Source organism: Musa acuminata, chromosome BXJ2-2 (assembly GCF_036884655.1).
Source record: "Musa acuminata AAA Group cultivar baxijiao chromosome BXJ2-2, Cavendish_Baxijiao_AAA, whole genome shotgun sequence".
NCBI classification, from domain to species: domain Eukaryota; kingdom Viridiplantae; phylum Streptophyta; class Magnoliopsida; order Zingiberales; family Musaceae; genus Musa; species Musa acuminata.
In genome coordinates, this window is record NC_088339.1 from 27,207,031 (window position 1) to 27,233,297 (window position 26,267).

General features: G+C 37.1%; 4 protein-coding genes and 1 long non-coding RNA gene across 6 annotated transcripts; 2 read left to right on the forward strand and 3 right to left on the reverse strand.

Moving 5' to 3' along the window:
- Positions 1 to 692: 692 nt before the first annotated feature.
- Positions 693 to 9,496, reverse strand: LOC103975799 (integrin-linked protein kinase 1). Of its 2 annotated transcripts, XM_009390887.3 has the most exons (12): positions 8,816 to 9,496; positions 8,565 to 8,639; positions 8,343 to 8,447; positions 7,311 to 7,396; positions 6,104 to 6,224; positions 5,156 to 5,235; positions 4,050 to 4,112; positions 3,825 to 3,940; positions 3,225 to 3,310; positions 2,129 to 2,253; positions 1,166 to 1,297; positions 693 to 881 (listed from the first exon to the last, which is right to left on the reverse strand). In XM_009390887.3, exons 1-12 carry the CDS (start codon positions 9,233 to 9,235, stop codon positions 875 to 877), a joined length of 1,416 nt encoding a protein of 471 aa, XP_009389162.2. In that variant the 5' UTR covers positions 9,236 to 9,496; the 3' UTR covers positions 693 to 874. The 2 variants fall into 2 exon arrangements, with proteins under 2 accessions (XP_009389162.2, XP_009389161.2); XM_009390886.3 differs by lacking the exon at positions 693 to 881 and having other exon boundaries at positions 1,156 to 1,297.
- Positions 9,497 to 11,162: 1,666 nt separating this feature from the next.
- Positions 11,163 to 18,079, reverse strand: LOC135605708 (la-related protein 6B-like). Its single transcript, XM_065096110.1, has 10 exons — positions 17,650 to 18,079; positions 16,122 to 16,203; positions 14,480 to 14,574; positions 13,785 to 13,856; positions 13,618 to 13,697; positions 13,452 to 13,548; positions 12,934 to 12,981; positions 12,779 to 12,847; positions 11,929 to 12,060; positions 11,163 to 11,702 (listed from the first exon to the last, which is right to left on the reverse strand). Exons 1-10 carry the CDS (start codon positions 18,031 to 18,033, stop codon positions 11,427 to 11,429), a joined length of 1,335 nt encoding a protein of 444 aa, XP_064952182.1. The 5' UTR covers positions 18,034 to 18,079; the 3' UTR covers positions 11,163 to 11,426.
- Positions 18,080 to 18,442: 363 nt separating this feature from the next.
- LOC135605707 (adenine DNA glycosylase-like) lies at positions 18,443 to 21,209 on the forward strand. Its single transcript, XM_065096108.1, has 7 exons — positions 18,443 to 18,987; positions 19,110 to 19,169; positions 19,377 to 19,493; positions 19,595 to 19,692; positions 19,954 to 20,504; positions 20,597 to 20,700; positions 20,876 to 21,209. Exons 1-7 carry the CDS (start codon positions 18,523 to 18,525, stop codon positions 20,963 to 20,965), a joined length of 1,485 nt encoding a protein of 494 aa, XP_064952180.1. The 5' UTR covers positions 18,443 to 18,522; the 3' UTR covers positions 20,966 to 21,209.
- A 679-nt stretch (positions 21,210 to 21,888) lies between these two features.
- On the reverse strand, positions 21,889 to 23,807 carry LOC135605711 (LIM domain-containing protein PLIM2b-like). The gene is made up of 5 exons (XM_065096113.1): positions 23,382 to 23,807; positions 22,940 to 23,039; positions 22,656 to 22,684; positions 22,463 to 22,552; positions 21,889 to 22,390 (listed from the first exon to the last, which is right to left on the reverse strand). The coding sequence occupies exons 1-5, from the start codon at positions 23,514 to 23,516 to the stop codon at positions 22,142 to 22,144; spliced, it is 603 nt and encodes a 200-aa protein (XP_064952185.1). The 5' UTR covers positions 23,517 to 23,807; the 3' UTR covers positions 21,889 to 22,141.
- LOC135605713 (uncharacterized) lies at positions 22,273 to 23,909 on the forward strand. Its single transcript, XR_010484519.1, has 2 exons — positions 22,273 to 23,270; positions 23,363 to 23,909. It is a non-coding gene; the product is annotated as an uncharacterized LOC135605713 (long non-coding RNA).
- The last annotated feature ends 2,358 nt before the right edge of the window (positions 23,910 to 26,267 follow it).

The window sequence follows — 26,267 nt, forward strand, 5'->3', positions numbered from 1 at the left end:
ACATAATCATACAACCGATTATCAATTATCAATTAGCATGAGCATTTGCTTTAAAACCACAAACATATGTCTTGATTTATATAGCATGATTGTTATTCAGTCGATGTAAACGTAGCTATATGTTTTATTAGAGATAGTTAAATTTTCTAAAAATAAAGTTATTTGTAAAAGTTTTATGTATACAAAATAAAAAATTGATGAAAATATTATTCATAAAATATAATCAAAGTAGCATACGAAGCTTTATATTATCAGTATGGATCTGAAGAGATAGAATGTTGAGATGGACATTATTGTTAGAAAATTTAAAAATATATTAATAGATGGTAAAATAAGAGAGAATTATTGATATTGTACAAACTTGTGATTAAAAACATATGAATATTATAGTTAGAAGAGATAAGACATCTAATGCTAATGGCACGAAGAAATATAAAGAAAAAATTAAAAGAAATTTATTATAAATTATAAATTATAAATTATAAATTTAAATTTAAATTCTCTTAATTCAATACTACTTTAGGAAGAACTCAACGATAATAAATCTACATAGTAAATCCCAAAAAATTAAAACAATATGACTTCTTACAAGTAAACATAGCCATATACATACTACAACTTACAATCTTTTCGGCTCAAATGCTATGTGCCAAAGCTAAATAAAGCCAAATGGAAAGAAGAAAAATATAAAATATTCAAAACAAAAAAATATATATATTCCAAGTATTATTTGGTCAGAGTTTGTAGTGACATACAATAGCAAATCTTTATCGGGAAAACTAATGTTTATTAGTGAATGTTATACATTGATAAATATTGCATACTAGTGTTACAACATGATGGAACATAATGCAAGCCGGCGAATGCCTCCTCGTTATTTCCTGCAAAATGAGAAGAAGTATGGTTAAAGAAAATTAACCTAAATGCAACTCTATTATATTGGATTTTATTTAAAAAGGACATAAAAACTTTTTGATCATACTAAGTACAGAGTGAAAGTGCAAACTCGGTAGTGAAAACCATAAGAACCCAAAAACTAGATGCATACTCCCACAAATTTCACATGAGAAGCAACATTTCAAGTGCCATACTATGCTCAAACATTTGGATTCACAACCTACAAGTAATCAAGCAATGCAAAAATTATCATAAAAATCAAATGTACCAGGGAAGCTTAAAATTTTCTTTCCATCGGCTTGGCCTTGAACAATTTGCATACATCTTGTCCAGCCGCAGAATTATTTCTGAGAAAGTTGGTCGCACTACAGGTTGTGGATTCCAGCATTCTTCAATTAACCTGCAAAAATGACCATATTATATTTTTGATTCACTTCTATATGGCAGTACAAAGGGAAAGTTAATCATCCACTGTGATTTTCAAGTATTTGTGAATTTTGTTTGTCCAGATCTTGGGAGTGTCAGAAGGCACTGAAAATAAGCCAATCTATTAGCCAAAACAGAGAAATTTGGTTAGATTAACCTACTTATAAGGGCTCGGTGTTTATTGGGAAGTCTGCTTACCTACTGTAATTATATATTACCAGTAGCTAACCATCTACAGTGAACAGTTAACACAAGTAGTTGTTCAGAACTTATCATTAGTTGCACAAAATTTCTTGCATGAATAAATTACATGTACAACTCATCAAACCCTAGAAGAAAAGCTGTTAATAAATAATTCAGTACATTTACTAGATTTGACTGATCCCATAATTATTATAAGAAAATTAGTATACTTACACCAAAAGTTTCTAGCCAGAACAACACAAATCAAATTATAGAATTACACAGGCAGATCTAGTTACGGTTATGATTATTTCACTTAGCAAGTAACATTACAGGACAAATAAATAGAGGACAGCTACTTAAGAGTATACATGGAATAAAGGAGAAATGAAATCGAGATGATTAGTGTATCATATAATAAGCAGATCTACATGGTTTCCAAAGAGACCTTAGGAAAGTAGTAAGTTAAAGACCTCTGTTTACTAAGTTTTATATCAATTTGTGATGAGTGTGCTCATGTCCTTTTATAGGAAATTTACCTTTAATAGCTTTACTATTAAAAATATGTGTAACTTTGAACAGGTACATCTGAAATATCTTTGACTTGTGAAGAAAGACATACTCATTCAGATCAGGAGGATAAGCCTTCGACTTGGTCTTTAATATTGGTCTGATTCCTTCCAAGCAAATCATTTGAGCAACATCTCCGGGAGCCTTGGGGTGAAAAGCTGGAACTCCTTCAATCATCTGGACTTTCAGAAGGGGACAATTGATCATTGCATAGAAAAAAACTAAGAGCAACACATCATTCTCGTTGTGTAAGCTATCCAACACAAAAATAAGATTAACAAAGTCAACTGACACTAGAGCATATGAAAGATGAAAGCAATAGAATGATCTGCTTAATTTACTAAACATCAATTTTACACTTCTATACTGCTTCCTCTTCTCTAGCATAGCCACCATATAAGCTTGAATGTCAACTTTTGAGCAAGAGAAGCAAGTGTGACATTTTATAATATAATCAGCATTTGCTTCTATATTTAAGTAAATAAAAAAGATAACAAAATCTCAACTCTCAGGTCTGATATTCTTAACCAAAATGCTTATCTGATGTTATAATTGAGGCGGAATTAAAATTATTTTACTTAATATTTCCAAGAGACTGCATTTTTAGGTGACATACAGGCAATTAAAATTTGTTCAGGCCAAAAAGAAAAAAAATCCTCCCAGAACAGTATCTTTGACATATTTAAATAAATAGTAACATCAAATCATAAAATAGCTACGTGTCAAATGGACTCGGCTAAGTAGTCAAAACCAAAAGGATTCTTCACCTGAAGACCTTAACCAATTAAATGAATAAAGTTTTAATTAAATAGGTGAGACTGAGTTTTCCAGTAAATCCTTATAATCCATGAGATTGTGTTAAAAAGTAGGGATCAAGAAAAACAGATTCACTAACTTTATTCATCATCATTTATATCTGAGACTGCCATACAAAAGAAAAGAAAAAACATTCTGGATAGCTAAATAGACTTATTTTACTCAAGCAAAGTATATTATGCAAGTTCCTTTTAATTAACTTCTGAGTGGACACTTGAAACTTGCATATTGGTTGTGGTTTCAGAATTTCAGTTTCAACTGAAATAAAACTCTGTGGAAGATAATGAAATGCTGGAACTTAAACAAACAAAAGAAAATTTGAATCGACAAACCTCATAAAGAATGAGACTGAAGGAGAATGCATCAACACTTCTATCAAATATTTCATTCTTGTACAACTCTGGTGCAATGTATAAACCTACAAGTGGTATAAAAACCATCAAAATTTATGTACATGGACTTGTTACATAAAATATGAGCTAATGGATGATGTTAGGGGTAGGAATTCAACATGGCATTATAATGCCTGGAAGAAGGACTATAAAATTTTACAATACTCTAGTGAAGCAGATGAACCTGCAAAAGTTCCATTTGTTTTGAATTTTTTGTCGTGATCAGTTTGGCTTCGTTAAATGTTATATACGATATTGTTTAATCATATTTGAATTTAATTATATAAACAATATAAAAATGATAAATCTAATTCTTATATATATAAAATATTTCAGGTAACAGAGTGTTTTTAATAACATAATGTTATTCATGTAATCTCAGTTCTATTTTCACTTGTAGTCCAGTACAGTTTAAAGCTTGTAAAAGGAAGAAATTAAATTCAACATAAAATTCTCTTAAAACCAAACCAAATTGTGTGCATCCCTCGTGTGTGGGCCAAGAGTAGGTTCAAATTTAGTATACAGCATAGTACAACTTACTGTCAATATGAGCCATGGGATGGGCTAACTTGTATCTGTCTGGAGATAATTTCGATATCTTAGTCAAGCCAAAGCCTGCCACCTTCAATTGACCACCATCATCTATAAAAATATTTCTGGCACCTTACCAAAAATATTAATCATATAGTAGATAACCAAATATTTATGTCTGCAGCTTTGAATATGACTGATATGTTATCAAGTACAGATATTGGATCATCTTACTTTGTCCTTAAATCACAATGGACTATTGGGTCTGGTTTGCACTCATGAAGATAATTCAAGCCCCTGAATCATAGAGCAAACCAATACTTGGTTAACAAAGTTCCATTTAACCAAAAAACTAAGGTTATCTATGTAAATTTACATTATGGAAATTTGCTAATGCCATCAATGCACATGATATTATTACTCCACATGATCAGTATATTGGTGTGTATATCTGTGGAACACAAACTGTAAACAGGATTCATTTAAAGGAAAGAAAAGCTGTGAACAGGAGAAAATGCATAATGAGTAGCACAAGAAAACACAATCAGATTTAGTCAGGTGATTTTGAAAATTTTGTCTGCATAAATAAGAATCAAATACAGAATGAGCAAGCAAAATCTTGACGCACAAATGTTGAGATCCAGGTTCAGTCAAAATTTAGCTGAGTCAAATTGTAATTAGATTTAACCCATCAGTACCAATCCGATGTCCGGATGGAAAAGTGGAAAAGTTACATTAGGCCACTAACAGTTATCATCAATATGTATCTTTGGTCAAGCTGGAGTGGCAGCTGAAAAAGCTAAAATCAATATATTATATATTATGCCATGGAGAAATCTGGCTATAAATCTTCAAAGAACAATATGCATCTACAAAGACGGGCCTTCAGTATGGCCTTTGGAATTCTATGCCTATGAGGAATAGGTTCTCTGGTTACACTGACAAGCAAGAAAAAGAAGAGTATGTATAAATTTTCACCAAAAAATAAAGCTTATCCCATGAAAGAATAAGGAAGAAAAGGTTGAAGTGTTAAATGCACATTCACAACTCAGATAATACTATAAATAAAAATATCTAGTGCTTAAACTAAAAAGTAACAAAAAATATAAAATCTTATTCTTATATTTCTCCATAAATAATGACAAATAAAAAAGCACAAGAAGTAAGCAAATTTAGTATCTACAACATTTCAATTCCTTCATATTCATGTCCAGAATAGGTTAAAAAAATAAAGATGATTCCTAGCAGATCTCAGCAGAAGAGTTTTCAAGGAAATTAGTTAAGCTGATAGGATAAATTATTAGCAAATGCAATTCAAACAATAGTAGCTTGATACATGCCTGGCAATGTCAAGGGCAAATCGAAGAGCTTTATGCAACTTTAGACGTCCCTTCTTTTTAAGATAACTTCCTAAGTCACCCTGAGTTTAGAAAGCAGCAGAACAATTGACAGGTCACAGCCATGATCTTGAATACCATATCACTAAACCACTCTTATGAAGGATAGGCATCTTAAGAAGTTGGAACACAGATAAAAAGGCTATAGATTGTTTACAAAAAATGGAGAATGACTAATAAATTTTGAGCACATTATGGTTTGATAAGATCATAGATTCAAATGTGGATTATGACATTGTCAGTATGGACTGGTTTTTATGGGTCCAATGGCCGCCAACTGGGCAATTTCTCACATTTCTGTCCAAAACAAAAACTTGCTTCTCAGGAAACTCACTGTACCAATCTTTTTGACAGTGAACAGACTGATAATGAGCTATACCAAGCAGGAAGCTTACTTCCCGGTTCTAGTATCAGTTCTTTTATTCTGGCAACTGTCAACAATTGTCTCTTCTTTCTTTATTTTATTTTATTTTAATTTTCTTCTTCTCTGAATCTCTCATTTTTTACAACAGCTCTCTCCCTCTTCCCTCCATCTCCTCTACCTCTTCATATGTGTTGTCATAGCCTCCTCCCACAGGTACGCATCACTATCTCCTCTTCCTCATCCGCATTGCCATCCTCCTGCGGATATGTCACCTCCTCTTCCTCCTCCTCCTGTTCTCTCTCTCTCTCTCTCTCTCTCTCTCTCTGGGGTTCTAGGTGATCTTGACTGGTACCGACTAACAGTGGCACTTGGTACACCAATCAGTACTGGTGCCACAGTAATCTTGCCATCACCCAGTATCAGTATAAGACTAAGATTCTAATTCATGGACAAAACTATCAGTGCAATAATTAGATAAAATAATTTCTTCACAGCAAAAAACATAGTAAGCATTACCAGCAACTTACTTTTGGAAGGTACTCATAGACAATCATCATGGGTATATTCTGAGTAACGGCTCCAACAAACTGAACCACATTAGGATGTCGAACCTTCTGCATCAGAGTCAGCTCATTCTTGAAAGCATTTCTGTACATGTAAAAGAAATATAAAGTAAATCAATGACTCTAGCAATGTGTAGGAGGAACAAGATGAGGGAATAGCTTGCTCATAAGTCAGTATTCTATATAAAGTGCTGATGATGTGCCGATTTAACCCAATCACATGATTAACAAAGCATCAAGATACAACTCAAAACTATATTCTAACAGACACAAAGTTTTAGTAAACCAAAGAAAGGTAATTTCCCATCAGCCGGATTGTGCTTAATTTACTAGGGTCAAATTTTTGTGTCATGATTAGTTAAACTTAATATCCAACTACAGGGGAAATATTATATTGTTGAAACAATTGCTTTCAGTGAGCTGAATTAATGTCATTTCAGCTTCTAACATAACTTCTTAATATGTGATTGGAAGTTTGGAGCAAGTAAGATTTCTACAGAATGGTCTTTCAAAAGTTTATTGATGTTAGCAGAGCAGTCCTTTCATCCAAATAGGAAGATCAGTTTCAGGACCTGAACATTTCCATGTTAGGGTGTGGCTCCTTTCTGTTAATTTAAATACATTCTAGAGAATACAAGCACTATAGGAAAGTCCTATCCAGTTTAAGCTCTATTAGGTTTTGATCAGTAGCTATCAGCCACATTTTATATGGAGCTTATGGAATCCATTTTAGATACTATTTGTTGTCTCATTCTACTATCTGATACAATCGACCAATTATTAAGGACAAAGGGCGATTAGACATGTTAGCATGAAGATCTTCTAGGATGATATTATTTTGCATGTCACCATTAATATCTTTTCCATCAAAGTGCCTAATGCCTTAGTCAAAGCAAAGTTAGGCAAGGGTTAGAGACTTGGAGTGAAATGATATGCAAGTTTGCATATATCAAGATTCAGGATTTTCTTATCAATAACAATATAGGCATCTGAGAGTACATAGTCCTCTAGATAAAAACAATTAATTGATAACTGGTAAGGTTTCAAATAGGAAGTTTGCCTATCTTCATAGCTCAAATAAGCTCAAGTAGACATGCTTTAGCAAAAAAAATTGAACATGAAAGTATCTAATGCAGCAAATGTTTATATCATGGAAAGAATAAACAAGTACATGGTGTCTGGATCTGAGTAGGCATCCTGCTCAAGCATCTTGACGGAGACTTTTATTCCATTCCATTTAGCTACTTGACGAATGTCCTATCAATACCAACAATGGCAAATGATCATGATCAACATAATTAAGAAACTAAATATTTCAAAATAGACCACAAGAAAACTTCACAGGAATAATTACATGAAACAGCTCTTACAGCAACACTGGAATAACTGACAAAATAAACCAAGGCAAGGCAAAAGGATATGGATATCCATCCAATTCAACCATACTAGTTGCAACATATCGTACAATCAAAAGACTTCAAGTTAAACTCCAGAGCACCTTATATATCACAAATTATAATGAACATAGCATAACTGTCAAGGATACAACAGGCATGGAGCAAGACAGTACCTTTATCAACAATAGGTACACACCATCCATACTAATCAGTAGGGACTGATTATTGGCCTGGTGATGTGCTAAGATGGCTAGCATCAGCTCATCATTTGCAAGCCAGTGCTACCCAAAAATGCAATAATTTATGACCATAAAAATAAAACTCTTAACATTTAAACCTCAGACTGGAACTTAGGCATGCAGAATTTTCCTGATCCTCATCACAATAATCACTGTTAGAGATGTTTGTGCGCTAGTTTCCAGACATCTCTCTGATGGATACTAATGAGCCTAGCATTAGGTATCCCTAGCTCAAGCTTGGCCGTTTTTAATCTGCAGGAAAGCTACCAACTTAATTTCTATCGAACTCAAGCTGCTCATGAACAGCTTGGATAATTTTTTGATGAGAAAACATGGTAATAAAGTATTTGAAAACACAATGAAAGAACAGTGCTTGTAAAAGATTATCTTTCCAAAATATCAGCAGAAATTATTATCTCTGTGCTTGCCAAATGCTTAAAGACAATTTTCCCAAAGTCCAAATCTTGTCATTCTCTTCCAGAGAAAGTGAGGCATGATTCTTGATACAACTTATAAGCAATTAAAGCTGAAACAAATCACAATAAGTCTGAGGTGCAAAGAACATGCCTTTGAGAGCTCATCACCCTGCCGGAAGTAAAGCTCTGTTGGGTTCAGCTCATACTCAGGAACATCTTGGGGATTAGAAACTGCCATTGGGGTCTTTCTAGTCTTCTGTTAGTGCACGCCAGCATTTAGAGAATAATAATTTTGGTAAGAAAAGTATGTTTTCCTTTTGAAGGGGAAGCAAAAATTTCTCTTTTTTCATCTTGTATTTGGAATACATCCTACCGGTGTTTTGGCTCCTCTAGCTTTCAATAGATCATAGACTTCGGCATTACCATAGTGCTTAGCATCTGCAGCCGCCTGCAATCCGATAAACAAACTGAGATTCAAATCGAAAGTTGGATATACTAGTATGCATTACATGATTTCCAGCTATCATCAAGGATGAACATAGAACGTTGATGAATTCTTAGCGCGCACACATCCATTTCCACTTTGAAGCAACTGTCGAACAAGGAAATTGTTTGACAACATACCGTGCTTCCCCAACGATCTCTAGCGTCGATGTTGGCCCCGATGCTGAGCAACAGCCTGACCACATCCACGTGCCCTTCGCAGGCGGCGATGTGCAAGGCTGTCCGGCCGTCGAGGTCGATGCTGTTCACGTCCACCCCATCCTTGAGGAGGTCCTCCACCCCATTGGCGTCCCCTTGGCACGCCATGAAGAGGAGCTGCATGGTAGCGTCGAGATTCTCCGGCACCCCCACCAGCTCCCCCTTCACGGGGCTCCGCCGGTTGGGGTCGAGCGACGACTGCCGCCCAAAGGCGAACCGTCTCGCGTTGGCCAGCCTCGGGTCGAGCGAGGCGTGGCGCCCGAAGCTGAACCTGCTCTTCGACAGCGACCCGAGGGAGAACTGCCGCGACACCCCCCGCTTCAGCGCCGCCACCACGTCCATCTCCGCAAGTATCAGAGCTCCAGATCCAGTCAAGACGCAATCTTTGATTCGCAGACTGAAGCAAGATCGAATCTTTAAAGCCAGAAAAAGATCCTAATTCCAACAAAACGCGGGTCGATACTGAAGACTGGGAGCTGGAACTGGAGCTATGGAACAGGACCCAGAAGGGCCCGAGATTCCGGCGGTGGAATGGAGGTCATGGCGGAGATGGAGGATCTTTTATCGGCAGGAGCTGAAGGGATAGAGAGAAGGGGGGGATTTGGAGAAGTATTTAAAGCCTCTTCTTGCGGGGGCGAGAAGGGCGTCATTTTTATATTCGTGCTTTCAACGCGAGCGATAGCCGTCGGCCAGAAAAAAGGTGCGAATGTGATCGGATTCTCACCAAAGTGGCTTCTGACTAAAATATTACAATCCCAGCATATCAGCCGTTGGAAGTAGGAGGACTCTGCCGATCACTGACTTTAGCCATCGTGAACGGCGGCTGGAATGTGTACAATGATTGGAAAGGATCCCCACCTGGTCCATGAGTCTTCTGTACGACGATGGTTTGAACCGGTCCAATCTATCTCCGATCCAGTAATCGAATCAAATGTACCAATGATTTGGGTCGCGGTCCTCTCGATGGATGGCTCGATCTAGCTGAGTTATGATAATGTCCAATTCTACGATACAAGTGGAAATGGAAATTGGATCCTAAAAGCTCAGATACACCAACAACATGAATATTAGATACAGGTAGTGCCCATAATGGACTGCCCAAGAACATATGTTATACGCGCCTACCAACTCACCTGCCTCAATTATTTTAGGGAGACAACCGAGATCCACTTTGGTTCATCCCCCACATGTTGCTTGCCCACTAATTCAAATGTGAGAGAGGTCGGCAAGGCACGGAGGACAAAGAAGCAATCATCATGGTTCGACAATTACCAATAATTGAGAGGTGTAAATTAAATGAGAATTTAAGGCCGAATGTGTAAATTGAATGATGCAATGGGTTGTATCCAACTACATGATCCAAAACCGTCAACATTGACTTGCGGTTGATCCAATCGGTGGTGGGTTCCTCTTCATGGGAGCTACGCTATAACCGACGAGCCATCCGTGTCTATTCTTCTTTCACGAGGTAGTCCACAAGGCCCGTCCATCAGTTATGATTAGACCACCTTTTGATCGTGATAGAAAGACACCAAAGTATATAATTATCTTGAGATAGATTTTTTTATTGTTCACACAATACATGATGGAAAGCAAAACCTCCCAATCAACAAGCATTCATATTTTTATCCTGAAGTTGCAAACTTTTTGATTGCTTTCACTGTTTTAAGAAACTTAATAAAGCTCCCACCAACATTGGGCTGCTAATAAAGGCAGGATGACACAATCTATCTGTTTTTGGAAGAAGTTTTTTCTTCAGATTTAACATCTATTTTGATAGGTCATATTTTGGACTCTCTTTTTAGTAAATAATTTTTTTTCTTATTTTTATTTAAAGAAAGACACCAAACTAATTCTTGAGAACAATTCGGATAGGCATGATGATGGGATGGAGCCAAAGGTAGGCAATGACTTTGGAAGTGGATGTGGATGTGGACGTGGACGTGTCGAGGGGATTTGGACGGCTGCTATTTTTAGATGTATATGGTTTTTGGTTTTCTAAAACCATATTGTTTTGTGTGGTTTCTCTTTGCAACTTGGGACAAAATACTAGAGATAATTCCCTTCAATACAATAGACTGCTTATAACAAGAACCAAGGGGTTGAGATGATGGCCACCATATCTTGATAAGATCATCAACAATTTTGCAATGAAGTTGATCAGAGTGAGAGAGTTGAAGAGTTGAGGTCTAATTCCTGATCAACAGGGGGGCCTATTTTAATAAGAAAAAAAGTGCCCAACTCTTTGCCTAACAGATTTACTAGCATATACCAAGAACAAGAAACTTTGAATATAGTAATGTGTTCAAAACACTGGTATCAACATTTCTTTCTTTGGCAGTAGTAAGAGGAAACAGTGGCCTGGAAGTGAGCCCCAAAGCAAGGTTTAAAACACCCTAATATACTGGACACACCGACATCCAGAATCAATAATTACACCAAAAAGCAGCAGATTTGTCTAACAAAGACATACTATTATTATACACATCGACAACAAACAAACATGAAGAACAACCATACTCATGAAAGATTTTTAGATTGTACCTGTTGGGACGACTGGTTTTCCTCGACCCATGGTGAAACCCCTTGTACCATCTGGCATGCGAGGACCAGGAGGTTGTTTGTTGGCTCCAACAGGTTGCTCACGCTCGGAATGGATAAGATGATGGCTTGACGGTGGAGTACCAACTGCATGGCCTCCAACACGGTTATTGCTAAGATGTTGGCCTCGTCCTCGTCCTCTTCCTCCTCGGCTACGACCTCTCCCTCGCCTTACTGTTCCATCCTTGTCATTGAAACTGTCCACACTCTGTTCAAGGTAACATATCTGAACTGCCTTAGGACAACTGACATTGGACTATATTGACTTTAAAAAAATTGGCCTTATGTTTACTACAGGATGAGATATACCACTGACAAAAAAGAGAGGATACATCAGGTAGACCAAGAAATAACTAATAGACAATGAATTGACTGAATCCTTTTTGCTGAAGAAAACTTCGCCAGGGAGTGACATGTGGAACAAGCATTCTTACCTCGTGCTCGTGCAACACTTCAGACGTGTGATATGCATCCTCAACCTGCTTCTCATTTAATGTGGAGACATCCTCCTCTCCAGTAAATTCAACTTCATGTACTTTTCTTCCTCGACCTTGCCCATGTTTTGTCTGGATTGAAGATCAGGAAAATGAGACGACCAGTAATAACATGATAAAGACTTTTGTATGCAAAAGAGGAGTATTAGCTTATGGGAAAAATTAACAGAAAATTCAAATAGCACAAGATTGTCCATCCAGGTGAGCCTTCTAGGTTTGGTCAAGCTGAGTCTAAATTTTAATTGTTGACCTCCAGTGACTGAAGATACAAGCTTAAAAATTATACAAACTAGTTAAAAAATGAATTAAAATTATGAAAATTATCTTCATATAAATAGAAATATACATTTGCAAAGTTAGCAAAAACCTATAAGAATTATAATGTCATACAATCCTCTTCATGACCATATACTGACTGAATTAGCAGCATTTCAATTGCATAGTGCAATAAAAAATCATATTTTTTCTTGTGTATGTAAAAATTACAAAGTTCTCTTCGATGAGTCTACAAAAATGTTCAACCATAGATACACATTTTAAAAGTCCTATCTCAAAGATTCCTGCCATTTTCAGCTTGTATCACCACTAGTTTAATTAAATTAAGTTTTGTACACGCATGCAACATACACACACACAAAAGATATCCAACAGGTATAAAGCATCACACGCACAAATTTATAGCTAAGTTCTGAAAATGTAGACCAAGCAAATGTGTTTCATGAACAAAGATATATGAGTGAAAATGCAAGATAGTGTGAGAAGAAAGTAAAAGCAAACGCATGATGCTTACCAAAAGTTTAGGGAACACTCTAACTCTGAGTCCACTTCTCCAATTCTTTTCATTGTTGAGTTCTGCAACCTCCATGACAAAAGAACAATATATGTATAGGATTGTGGCTTAGAAAATGTAGAAAACCTATGAAAGATGGAACTGATCATACTTACTGCTTTTTCAGCATCTTCGACGGTCTCATACTCCACAAATGCATGCAACTACCAAAAAAAAATGAAATCAAATCTTAAAATATAACTAAATGGATGTTTTATAACACATCCACATGAACATGTGCTGTACAAAAAAAATATTGCGCTATTCAACCAAACAATTTGTTTGCAGCTTACAAACAAGTATGAATGGTTATTCAAGCCCCACAGTTCAGGAGCACAATTTTCCTTTATAACTTAACAGTAAAGTTTTAAACACATGTTTCTCCATGCTTGTTTGCTTATTACACACAATGAAGTTAAAAAGGGTTTCTAGTTGTTGAACAATGAGCTACTTATCATGACAACCTTCCAGAGAAATCCAGAAAAAAAAGGAAACTGTTAAAGATGTATAGCATTTTGCGATGAATATTAAAAACATTATACTCATACAAACTAACCAAGCAATATAATATGAAGGGTCATTTTAAGACACTATTTGCTTATTACACAATCCAAAAATAGGACGAAATACATACTCTGTTACCAAAGTGCATTTCAAGTTTTGTTGGTCTATTAGTTGCAGCGGCTGCTCCATTGGATGGTTGTGGATAGCATGTGCGAATTGTCTTGACACTGCAGAACAATATCTTCAAGTGATTTAGACTACAAACTTCATATAGCATAAATTATAAGATAATCTACCTTCCAATAGATGAGAAAATCTTCATAAGATTCTGATAACAATGATCCTCAGGTAGATTTTCGGCCATCACGATGCGGGACTAGAAGGATGACAGGGAGAATTATCATTAAACTAAGACCACATAAAATGATAAAAGAACCTCAAAACAGAACTGATCGAACCTGACCTGCAACTCTTCCATGTCTGATTCGGTAAAAGGTTGCTGGCGCCTAACCTTCTTCCCATCATCACTTACAACCTGCAGTTTAGCTAAAATCAGAAACACCTAGGGTGTGTTTGGTATTACATCTCCTCTACCAAAAAATAGATGCTTAAAATGAAAAACGATATACGTCAGTGCTTGCATACTTGTGCGTTTGATTACAAAAGATCTGTCAACTTCAAAAGCATTTTTCTTATCAATTAAATTTTTGGTGAAGCAACTTTTTAACAAATATTAGAGGTAGCATCGTCCACAGCAATGATACAGTTGGTAAGCATGGTGGTACTGATGACAGCCATGGTGGTGGCAGTGACCGCAGATCATGATAGCAGCAACTATGATAAGACATTGGTGACAGTGGCAATGACTGGTAGTGGCTGTGGTAGTCTATGGCGGTCAGTGGTAGGATAAATAGTGATGATGATAGTAGTGGTGGCTGATGGTGAGGCTAAATAGACATCGATGACAAGGACAAGTACAACACCGTATAGAGCAGGTAATACCATTCATATGACATTTATGATTAGGACAAGTATTTAAAGCTGCATTATGCAAGTACACATTATTCCATTATCAAGGCATAGAGACATTAAAAAATAAAATTAGGATGAAATCATCCAATGTGGCATGCATTAAACAAATGCCTTGTAAGAACTCACAAGTTTTGTTGACGTCTGCAGTGCCAAAGCAAGCTGCGAATTGTTATGGACTAATGCCTTGATTTTTTTGAAAGCTGCAACCACCGATATAGGTACTGCACAGATAAAAACATTTAAAAACATCAGGTAATCACTACATGAACCTGAGTTCTCATCTATTCTAATGTTAGAACCCATAGATGATAAAAATACAATCAGAAAATTGAGTGTCATTTGCAGAAATGCTCAAATGAGTCTACAGTTTACCATTTAGTATAAGCCACAAAATTTTTTGTCTGACTTGATAATTGAACAATTGATTCCAAAAAATAATAATCTAAGCATTAATTGCTATGTTGACAAATAAATTACACCTTCTAGATGTCCAACCGAACTCATCAGACACCACGCAACTATCACTTTTTTTCCAAAAAGAAAATATGACAAAATCATAAAGTACTACAAAAGGACCTGTGCAAGTCATTGTACAAAATGTTCAACAACATTGGTGGAATGTTTTCTGCTAACAAAAAATCAGATTGTTACCCTTGCTTGTACAGTAACCAGGTTGCTGCTTGGTTATATTCCTTGTAACAGCGATTACATACACAAAAAGTATTAATTTTGACACATATGCCGTATGTCCGAACTATCACTTGATTTAGACCATTAAGAATGGCAGTTTCAGTCGATAGTGGTTTTTTCTTCTTAAAGTCACTGGTAAAGGCATCCATCAAAGGGTGGAGAGTCGTGCAACATAGAGGCATGTATGGTTATTTGCCAAGAGCACTCTGCAAACCAGACAAAATGTATGAACTTCAATACCTGATAGTGTCGTCTGTGCTATAACAAGGACCAATTCTTCAAACTGGTACTGAGATGTAAACCACCTTACAAAGATTACTTAGAAATTTATCATGCCTGTTTGCAAATCACTTTTTTGATGAGGATACTCCAAGTTGAACTCAATATTTTGCAAGCATAAGATAGACCTTCAAGCAGATATAACACCCTAAATCCCCAAAAAGCTTAAAATGTGAAGCAAAGTGCACAAGGCTCACATCAATGTGGGGTCCAAGGAAGATCCATGTATTCATCTTATCCCTTCAGGCAAAGAACTTATTTTTGTAACTTGAACCTTAGTCACCTAAGTCACCGAAAGGAGCAAATTTAATGTGACACCAAGATTGACCCTCAACCCTAAAAAAGCTTCTATTCAGAAAAACCAACTATTCCAACCATTCTCTTATGGCAACTAATCAAGGAACTGAAATTTAGTATTGCAACTTAGGTTGGTTTGAAGCCAAGCAAGCCCGAGCAACCCAATCATTGAGCTGGCAGGATCAGTTAGGGTTATAATGGCCTTCAGCTCTATCTGATCGAGTCTATCTGATCGAGTTGCAATCCTAACGGATTCCTGGGATAGCCTATTCCAATGCTTTCTAGAACACATTTTGTTGATGTATGTGCATCTCACTGAACTTCTACCCAATGTTGCACCTTAGTCACCCACGATGTTCTACCATTTTTATTAGTGTGAACATTAAACAAGAGATGTTCCTCGTTGAAAGCAAAAAATAACATTAAATATGTCTAGTTATCAGGTCACAGTAAAGAACAACTAAAAACAAAAAGCTTGAGTAGCCAATGATTAAATAATTACCAAATCCCTCAGGATCTTTAGTAATGAACCTCATCAAATGTTCAGTTGTAGCAAGGTTTGCATCACTGAAATAATACTCAACCTGCCCATTATAAAATAATAAAAAGGATGAGTTACATCACATAAAAGAGTGAAAAATAATGCATGTAATTAACTGGAAATTACATGTTTATTGTAATAGCAATAAAGAAATAAGTGCATAAAATTTATTGCAGCAGCAGAGACAACTCCATTATTATTTAGCTCAACTATAATCTGAGGCTAGATTGACAATTTTGTCAATTGATCAAGGACAATAATGATGAGAATTTTAATTAAGCCACAGAACACAAGCGGTTGAAAAGAAAGAAAGGAATCAATAGCAAAGGACAAACAATCAAATTCTGATTATCTGAAATCTGGATAGATATAAAGAGTACTTCAACTTTGTAAGACTATGCTGTTCTAATAAGCAGATGTTATAAGGCGAAACAGCATTAGAAACAGAGATTCTTAATACTCATCTCCAACCCACAGAATATGATAAGATAAAGCTGTATTTATTATTTAAACATCTTATCACAGTTGAAACCCATTACCACAAATGATAGTGTACACATCATCAACCTAGAAACAAAGGGAAAATAATACACGTCAGACACCCCACTCTTCCTGAAGCAAATACTATAACTGCTACTGGCCATCCCAACAGCAATCTCTAAATGTTCATGTATTAACAGCTCGATGAATACCCTCTTTAGAGGCTTACCTATCTGCTTTTCTCATTTTCCCTTCCACATCCCCTTAATGTTTCTTCACTCCTGCTCTTCAAAGCATACTTCTTTTCCACCGCAGAAAATTCATATGACACAGTTTTCTTTTTGTTATTATCAATTCAGAGAATGAATTATTCTTCTGTGGTAACATTTCATTTTGTGTAGACGATAATGGTGATAATATTGAGACTTAAACAGACTTGGTATATTAGAAATGATGAGGAGATCCATCACGTCATTGGTTTCACTGCAAGAGTTCAGAGACTCTACCAATCTACCACCAATAAGAATCTTAGATTATATCTAGTGGTTCTTTTTATCAAGTTATCTAATTACATATATAATGCCAATCATCAGGGTACACAACCAGGTCATGGCACCATTCAACAGAAACTTTTTTTTTTTTAAACTCAAATCTTGAAATAATTAAGCACTGAAATTAAAAGTCTATCATGGTTGCGAAACTCAACAAAATAGAAATTTCAGATGCTTGAAATAAAGACGATATTGAATTTCATATTTCTATATTACGGAACACGGTGTATCTAAAAATTATCTACTATTTAGACTAATATGAAGAGAATGAATGATAAAAAATTCAGCCGACCAATCATTTCATCTTCCAAGGTTTCGACAAAACTCCACACATTCCACTAGCTAACTAATCAAAAACCAATTTTGTTCCGAAAGTACTATCTTTAAAATTGTATCAACTAAATTAACACATATTCGGAAATTAAAGTCACAGGTGAAATATTTAAGAAACCACAAACCTGCTTGGTGATCTTTTGGATAACTTCATCCGAGAGACCATCACCTGCCGAAGAGCTTAGATCTAGATCATCACCTGTATGTGCTCCCTCATGCTCTCCAAACCCGCCGGCACCCCCACCCCCACTCCCGTAGTACTCAAACGAACTCGGCCCAGGGCCGAAGCACGCCGGGCCTGGAGGCGCCTGGTGAAAGACGTGCATCACCGGACGCGCCGCCGGGGCGTGACCGTGGCGGATCGGCGCCGCACGGGGTACGAACTCGGCGGCCCGGGCGTTGAGGCGGCTGGAGGAAAGGGCACGGGAGAGGGCGGGGTCGGAGGAACCCGGCGGCGATCGGCCGTCCTCGGTGATCTCTGGGGTTTGGTCGTCCATGTCTTGGGCCATTAGGGTTTGGAAGCCCGTTCGGGCGGAGAGGTAAGATTCTCAAGGAAATACGACGATCACGACAAGCGGTATTTATATGCCGCCACAGGAGAGCGCCAAGCTTTTGCTATCACGTTGCAGTGGGTTGATTTCTAGTCCTGCGTGTCAAACAACCATTAGACAAAGAGTGGGCTCCAGCATGACCTGGTGGAAATTTACGCTGAGAGTGAGACGTGGTTGCAAACTGGTGAAGCTAATTTATATTAGCCTCTATAAATGTGATGGCTTCCGTACTCGTATATCGAAGTAATATAATTATTTGGCCTTTATTATGGGGAAAAATGAGATAATTGGAGGCCTTTTTCGCTAAAACGCCAAAAGAATATTAATAGACCCCATTTTCCACGGATAAATAGAACCTCACCAAAGATGCGCACTTTGGTCATCCGTCAACCCTTGGCGGCAAAAGCTTCCATTCCAATTCCAGATCCTCCGCAGATCTCCTCGTCCATGAAAGCAGCAGGTCGAAAGAGAAGAAAAGTGTGTCCCACAATGGAGGAGAAGGCGCAGAAGAAAACCGCAACAGAGGCAAGCAGAGCAGCGGAGGAAGAGAAGGTGAAGAAGCGAACAGCTGTAAAGGCATCGGCACGGCAGTGCCATCGAGAGGGGATGGAATCCGGCAGCACACTCGGAGACATAGAGGACTTCTCCGCAGACGAGGCCCAGCGGATCCGGGCCGCCCTCCTCCGCTGGTATGACGTGCACCGCCGTGTCTTGCCGTGGCGGACGGCGAGCAGCGGCGGCATCAGCGGGAACGGGGAGGAGGGAAAGGAGGTGGATCAGGAAAGGGCTTACGCTGTCTGGGTGTCGGAGATGATGCTGCAGCAGACCAGGGTGCAAACCGTCATCGCTTACTACAATCGCTGGATGGATAAGTGGCCGACGGTCCACCACCTCGCGTCCGCGTCCCAAGAGGTTCTGTTCTTTGCACTAGCTAGCAATGGCTGCCTTTAAAAATTCGTCGTGAATTTAAGATGATGGAGAAGAGACGGTAGAGAATGCTGATTCCTTTTTACTTATTTGGTTTCTTCTTGCAGGAAGTGAATGAAGTGTGGGCTGGTTTGGGTTACTATCGAAGGGCCCGTTTTCTCTTGGAGGTGATTCCCAAACCCAATCCTCTTAAATTTTGGATCTTCCGTTCTACCAGAGGGACTCGAAGTCAGAATATATTCAATTCACTATTTCTTACAAAAGGGGGAGTTTTGAGATATTTTTCCATTATTTTCGTTTGTGTTTGTAAACTTTCATTATGATATTCTATAACTACAAGGACAAATGGAATTGACTCTTCTATTGTGGATTAGGGCGCTAAGTCGATTGTCCAAGAAGGAGAGTTTCCTCGAACAGCTTCTGAGCTTCGGAAGGTTCGAGGAATTGGGGATTACACCGCAGGAGCCATTGCTTCTATAGCTTTCAATGAGGTAGCCTTTCTTTGACCTTTTAGTTTCTTGTCTTCTTTGGCTGATGAATGATCCATGCTTATTGACTTCCTAACCATCCAGTTCGATGATGATCTTCCTAGGCAGTGCCTGCCGTTGATGGAAATGTTGTCAGGGTGATCAGTAGGCTGAAGGCCATCTCTGCTAACCCAAAAAAATCAACAACAGTGAAGGGAATCTGGTGAGAACCTGAGTCTGTTTTGAATCAGTGAATGTCAAAAGTGTAATACACCATGAACCTGAGCCTATGATCAGCTATGAAAAATCTGATGCTTGATTAAAACTCTCTGCAGGGATGATTACTGTTGTCTTTCTCACAGTTAATTACTTTCTTTTACCTTTTGATAGTTTAGTTCCATAAGTCCATGTCTCAAACTTGAATCCGCCATGAAGTGTACTGCTTTTGGGCTTTGGTACTCTAACTTCCTATTTTATGCCATAGGAAGCTAGCTTCGCAGTTGGTTGATCCCTTGAGACCTGGAGATTCCAATCAAGCTATGATGGAACTAGGGGCAACCTTGTGTAGCACTACGACCCCAGGTTGTTCAGCATGCCCAATTTCAGAGGCCTGTCTTGCACTTTCACTCTCCAGAAGTAGTGGATCAACTGATGTCACTGATTATCCATCAAAGGTAGCAAAGACAAAACAGCGTCATGATTTTGCTGCTGTTTGCGTTGTTCAATTAACTGAAGGATTGGATGAAGAATCTTTAAGAGGTAGGAATAACAATGACGTGTTACTTTTGGTTAAAAGGCCAGAGGAAGGATTGCTTGCTGGCCTTTGGGAGTTCCCAACTGTCCTACTGGATGAAGAAGTAATAGATGTTGGCACAAGGAGAAAAATTGTAGACAAGTATCTGAAGGAGTTGTTTCATATCAATTTAAAAGAGATCTGCAATGTGATCTTGAGAGAAGATGTAGGGAAGTATGTTCATATATTTTCTCACATCCGGCTCCATATGCATGTTGAACTTTTGATTTTAAAACTGGAAGGTACTGACTTCTGTCCCTTTGTAACAATGATCTTGTGCATTGTATTCCCGTGGGATCAAAGTCTTCATTACTTATATAGTGTTGCTTTGTAGGTGGCTTAAGACAATTTTCTGAAAATATCCAATGCACAAGTGCTTGGAAGTGTGTAGATGGCAAGTCCATGAAGAATATGGGATTGACATCTGGAGTACGAAAGGTATTGTGAACTTCAAGCATTGTTGTCTTGTTTTATGCATTTCTTTGTGATTAAGTTGGAACTCCATGATAGGAGATGAAGCAGAGTTCTGTAAAGGCTCAAATATCTTATCATCCAGTACTTGTCAATTGGCCACAAATGCACATATTCATGACTTGAAATTTTCTTGTTGTAGGTTTATAATATGATTCAAGATTATAAGAACCAGCAGCTGTTACAATGTCCGATGCTGTCACTGAGGAAGAAATGCAAAAGTTCAATATAATGGGATCGATCAGCTAACATATATGTCGTCAAACTGTTCGAGGCTTCTTAGTTTTTTTCTGACTAGTGCACTGTCTCACAGTTTACTTGATTGATGTGGTAAGCTATCCTGGTCATTCTCCTTCACATCTGTACATCTGATCCTGAAATTTTTGTACAAGTATATTATCTTACACAATGTATGATTGTGTAGAATTTTCAATCATATGCAAACTATGTGATCTGATTGAGCAGATACTTGTCAATTTTTTCTTTATTAGAACATTCTTGATATAGTGCTTGTGCATTAAGATATCACAATGGGAATTGACATTGGCTCAAACTTGTGTTTGGTTGTGGTTCATCAGCACAGGTATCGAACTAATATTCTTTTCTTAGAATGACCCTAAAAATAAATGCAAAATAAATGCATTCCATAAAGTAAGTCCAATGTGCCAACCAGGGATGTTGGGCAGAAATTGACATATCATATAATTGCACCTCCATACAAAAAGCTCTATTAGGCAATAAATGATCAAGCTGCAGCAGGCTGTATAGGATTTCTTGCTGCTAATATCAACTTAATCAGCCAGATATTGTTGAGTTCCATTAATTTGCAGTAGACACTTTGAAGTATTTCTTTTAATCCTCTATCTAATTTCATTAAATCTATTACAGATCTAGGAGTGCCATTAACCATAAGTGCTGTTTTACTTGATTCAAAACATTACCAAATTGAGCCATTTTTCTTGATTTCTTCTTCAAACAAATGCCTTCTATGAATGCTCTTAGTTTTTCAACTTGTCTGTGAGCTGTCACTTGTTTTGAAGGAAACAAATCAGTTTGCACTTCCCACATATCAAAACATGGGAGCTAGCTTTCTTAATCAAACCTTGTAAGTGGAAATAATGGAAGCTGTATCTGATGATATGCATCATGAAAAGATGTGGGAACCTTAGAATGAGATTTATGATCAAGAAGGTACAGACTGCACTTTGTTTAAGATTGAGGAGAGCTATTCAATATCAATCTTCATCTCTTAATTCCAGCAAAAATGCCACAGTAGTAGATCTCTCATACTATTCATGTCCTTCTGATAATTACACGACTCTCAAATGAAGTCGACTGTTCAATCTCCTTGGCACAAGTTTCATGCGCACTGAACAACACCCAGCACAAAGCTGGAAGAAAGTCGAACTCAACGGTTCATCTGTGACTGCGCCTGTTCCTGCTTGGGTTCAGCTGTCTCCTCAGATCCGGAACTCTGCTTCATGGCCGCTACCTTGAGCAGGTGGTTGTAGCTCCCCTTCTCCTTGAACAACTGCGCGAAATGGTGCTTGCAGTAGATGATGCCTTCGAGCGCAGCATAGGACGATGGCGTAAGCTTGCAGCCCCCATGAGAGCACTTGAAGCAGGTCTTGTGGTAGGATTCGCCTTCCACGGTCAGCTGCCAGAACGAAGATTAATGAATGAGCTTGTGAATGTCTCAAAGTTATTGCACTCATGGTATCATGCAGACCTTCTCTAAAGGGTATGCTGTTTTGTGGCAGGTCGCACACTTGTCTTGGGTTCCTGAGAACATGGAGGAGACCCTACTTGCAGGTCTGGCCTGTGAGCATCATGATCGGAAGAGATTTAACTTCATTATTAGCGAAGGAACAAGAAAGGACTTGAGGAGAAGCAAGGGTAAAATAGAGACTTGTTCTTCGTACCAGTTCATTTCTCTCTCCAGATTTTGCACCTTCGATCGTAAAAGCAATGTTAGGCCAGAAGAATGAAGGCAAATCCAACAAGAAAATGCTGTTAAGCATGCATGACACCATTGTTGGATGACGAATTGTGGAATCACAATCATTATAATCCTAAAATGTTCTTAAGCAGCATTTTAGATCATTTGAAATGGATTCTGATGGGGATTTCCTTTCCACATTTCCCCCAGAAAAAGGGGAAGTAATCAAGTGGGCGGCATGCATGGAATAAGATGGTGACTGCCTACCTATTGGGAACTTCTTGGTGAAGCTGCCTGTCTCCTTGAAGAGCTGCTCAAAATGGGGTTTGCAGTAGAGGATGCCATCCAGGGAAGAGTAATTGCACATCTGTGAGAATTATGCAGAAAGAATAAATCAGTTAACAATTTCTTATATTGTTGTCGTAGTGAAAGCTACAAAGGACCAAAAAGAGATCTCTCTCATATTCTTGAATCATCACACTCTCACCAAGGTGTTACAATCAACCACCATAAAAAAAAAGGGAACATCTTGTAACAAAATTATTGCCATCATGCTTATTTTTGTGTGAATGTAACATCAAGACAACTACACTGGCAGGTCAACAATCATCTTTTGGTCATTGTTTACATAAGTTCAAAGGAATAGGTGAAGATTATCCATCAATGAAACAGTTCATATGTCTCTTGCAGGGTGAGAGTTCAAACTTACAGAAAGAGTCCCTTTGCAGCGGCTGCACTTGAAGCAAGTCTTATGAAAAGGAACTCCATCCGCGGTCAAGAGATCGATGAAATGGACAGTCTTGTCGCATGCCTTGCATTTGTCCTGGGTACCACTGAAAGACATGGTGATGATCTACACAAAGTTTTAAGTGTATGGCAATTTCCCCAGACACACCACAAGAGCAGATACAGCTTAGAGAACACAGGAATGAGTTTGTAGTAGCTCTTGTGATGTATCTTTCCCTTCCTCTTTTGTCTGCAAAGGAAGGAAGCAAATGAAGGATGAAAGAATGGGACAGAGGAGAAGAGATCACCGAAGTCAAGCTTTTAAAGAATTAGAAATAGGCCTTGATTTGGTGAAGAAAGATGGGAGCAGGGGAGGAAAGGTAGGAGAGATGCAAGCTCCAACCCACAGACCCAGTCAAACAGGTGGGAGGGGAATGGCCTTGGATATCCAATCTGTCTGTCTATGCTAATCTAATTTGAGGAAACCTGGAACTCTTCATTGATAATCTAATTTGACTGTGTCATAATCACAAAATTCCTATGTAGCATTTTCATTATATATATATATATATATATATATATATATATATATATATATATATATATATATATATATATATATATATATATATATATATATATATATATATATATATATATATATATATATATATATATATATATATATATATATATATATATATATATATGTATTTGTATATCTCACCTCATCAAGATCATGCATGTAACCACTGTTCAAAATAATTATAATAAAAGCCATCCAGTGACTATTGAGGGATCCCATGTTGTTGTGTGTTACCACATTGCACCATGTTGTAAATAATACATAAAAAAATCAACATATTTTTCATGCAGGAAGATGCAGATTAAGATAAAGAACTAATAAACTACTAGAAAAGACTTATTTCAGTGATATGTTTCTAGTGCATAATTTTGTCATTGAAAAGCACCTTTTGTCAAATCACTGAGAAAAGAATTGAGATCCGACGATACTAGGAATTAGATTCCTCAATAGTGAAAATTGAACTTGATTATTCCAAGACAAAGAATAGGATCTGGGAATAGACTACGATTCTTAAGCTAAATTGTCTTATAAGAATAACCCAGAGTTTGACTGTGAAGATGTCACAAACAGATAATGTAACAGTATGAGGCAATTGTGATCAACATTGTGTAGCATCTAGACAAACAGAAGATATCCAGTTTACATTAGCTTTTTAACAATGCAAAACTTGACAACCTTGTCTTGGAAGCATGCATGGAAAGTATAGTCCAATGGATCTTTAAAGTTATTTCCTGTATAATTATATAAAGTGGCACCTAACAGGAATGTGACATTCTCTTCATCTTCATCAATGTCTTGTCACATGATGCATCCTGGAGCTCTTATCATTGGCACCTAAACAAGTAATAATTGAACATAGAACCAATATAAAAAGACCATGCTGTACAGACAAACATTCTCTCTTGTTTTACAGCAGAACTGTATCTGCATGGGACTAATATTCTTTGCCTGGCAGCTAAACCAGAGCTATCTGTAGAATGTAATTTTTTTTCATGATCAGTTTCATATATGTTTCATACCTACCTAATTCTCATGATGCATAAGTTCTAACTATCATGTTTGTAATAACATCAAGTTTAGTTATTTTCCAGCAAATTTGATAATATATTTATTTACTACCATGGACATAACACAAGCTACTGAGCATGCTGGATTAAAATGAACAAGAACTTCAAATTTAACACTCGAGTTGGATTAACCATTTTGCTAAAATAATGTTGTCCAAAAAGATTCATGGACAAATTATGCAGATCTGATGGCAAAGCCAACTGCATGCTCATATTGTTCTTAAGTTTCAGGACCACTATAAACATGAAAACACTGTTTATCATTTGACTGCCTTAGTGATTCTTTCATGGTTCAGCTCTTTCCTTCTTGGTCATATTTTATTATACCAATCTTGGGTTTAGCATAATCCAATTCCAAGGTATGCTCTCATCAGCCCTTTCCTATTACTATGTTGTATGTACCTAATGAATTAAGTGATGTGAGAAAAGTACACCATGATCTCATTCATGGCCTGAAGATTATTCTGAATCCTTCTCAATGCACAGACACTTATGTGTCATTATTCTGTTCCAGTCATAATTTTGTGGTAAAGAGAAATGCAATAGCTACTAGAGATCCAGGAAATTAGTAGAAAATAATACTGAATTCTTAATGTTCCTCTTACAATCCATTCTGTATATATAACTGGTAAATAACAGCATTGTAAAACCAGTAGAAATGTATTTTACTTCTTGTTGTTGATTTCTTTATCAAAAGAATCTCTATATGTAAATAACATTACTTATCCATTGCAATTACTATTCTTAATATCAAATCAGTATGAAGTTTTTTTCCTACCAGTTATCCAAGATCCATGAGGATAAGAAATTTCTGACAAATGAACAACATCTGAAGTATTGAGTTTGCTCATTCAAACAATGAAAGAGAAGAAAATTTTGTGTAATTTCAGTAAAGCATAATTCAACTATAGCAAGAAGGTTGTTTAAGAAGACCTGTCCAATGTGCTTTTAAGTCATAAACAAGGATAGAATTTTCTATCAGCCCAGACATGGTTAGCTTTATCGGTCAAAACCGATATCTTGATCAGCCGACGAAATGGTATATATCATTCTATATCAATGTACTATGTGTCAGTAAAACGAGACGTATTCACGACACATAAAAAAAAGTCAAAAATAGCTCTAAATTTTTTTTAAAAATAAAAAAGTTAGATTAAGATTTTTTAAGTTAAAAATAAATAAAAATTTAGTATAACTTTAGCAAAAAATAATCTAA

Bases quoted from the DNA above. Each gene is read 5' to 3' on its own strand.
- LOC135605707 (XM_065096108.1), top strand. From the start codon at position 18,523: ATGAAAGCAGCAGGTCGAAAGAGAAGAAAAGTGTGTCCCACAATGGAG. The intron at 19,170-19,376 runs GTGATTCCCAAA...ATTGTGGATTAG, and splicing joins GGGCCCGTTTTCTCTTGGAG to GGCGCTAAGTCGATTGTCCA. The intron at 20,701-20,875 runs GTATTGTGAACT...TTCTTGTTGTAG, and splicing joins TGACATCTGGAGTACGAAAG to GTTTATAATATGATTCAAGA.
- LOC135605711 (XM_065096113.1), bottom strand. From the start codon at position 23,516: ATGTCTTTCAGTGGTACCCAGGACAAATGCAAGGCATGCGACAAGACT. The intron at 22,685-22,939 runs GTAGGCAGTCAC...TTACGATCGAAG, and splicing joins CACCAAGAAGTTCCCAATAG to GTGCAAAATCTGGAGAGAGA. The intron at 22,391-22,462 runs GTCTGCATGATA...TCGTTCTGGCAG, and splicing joins CAGCATACCCTTTAGAGAAG to CTGACCGTGGAAGGCGAATC.
- LOC103975799 (XM_009390886.3), bottom strand. From the start codon at position 9,235: ATGGACGTGGTGGCGGCGCTGAAGCGGGGGGTGTCGCGGCAGTTCTCC. The intron at 6,225-7,310 runs GTACTTGTTTAT...TTACATGTACAG, and splicing joins TACTCAGATCCAGACACCAT to AAATGCTTTCAAGAATGAGC. The intron at 1,298-2,128 runs GTATGTCTTTCT...TCATTTTTGCAG, and splicing joins TATCCTCCTGATCTGAATGA to GTTAATTGAAGAATGCTGGA.
- LOC135605708 (XM_065096110.1), bottom strand. From the start codon at position 18,033: ATGGCCCAAGACATGGACGACCAAACCCCAGAGATCACCGAGGACGGC. The intron at 13,549-13,617 runs GTAGATTATCTT...ATTGTTCTGCAG, and splicing joins ATTTTCTCATCTATTGGAAG to TGTCAAGACAATTCGCACAT. The intron at 12,982-13,451 runs GTATGTATTTCG...TTTTTTTGGTAG, and splicing joins AAATGCACTTTGGTAACAGA to TTGCATGCATTTGTGGAGTA.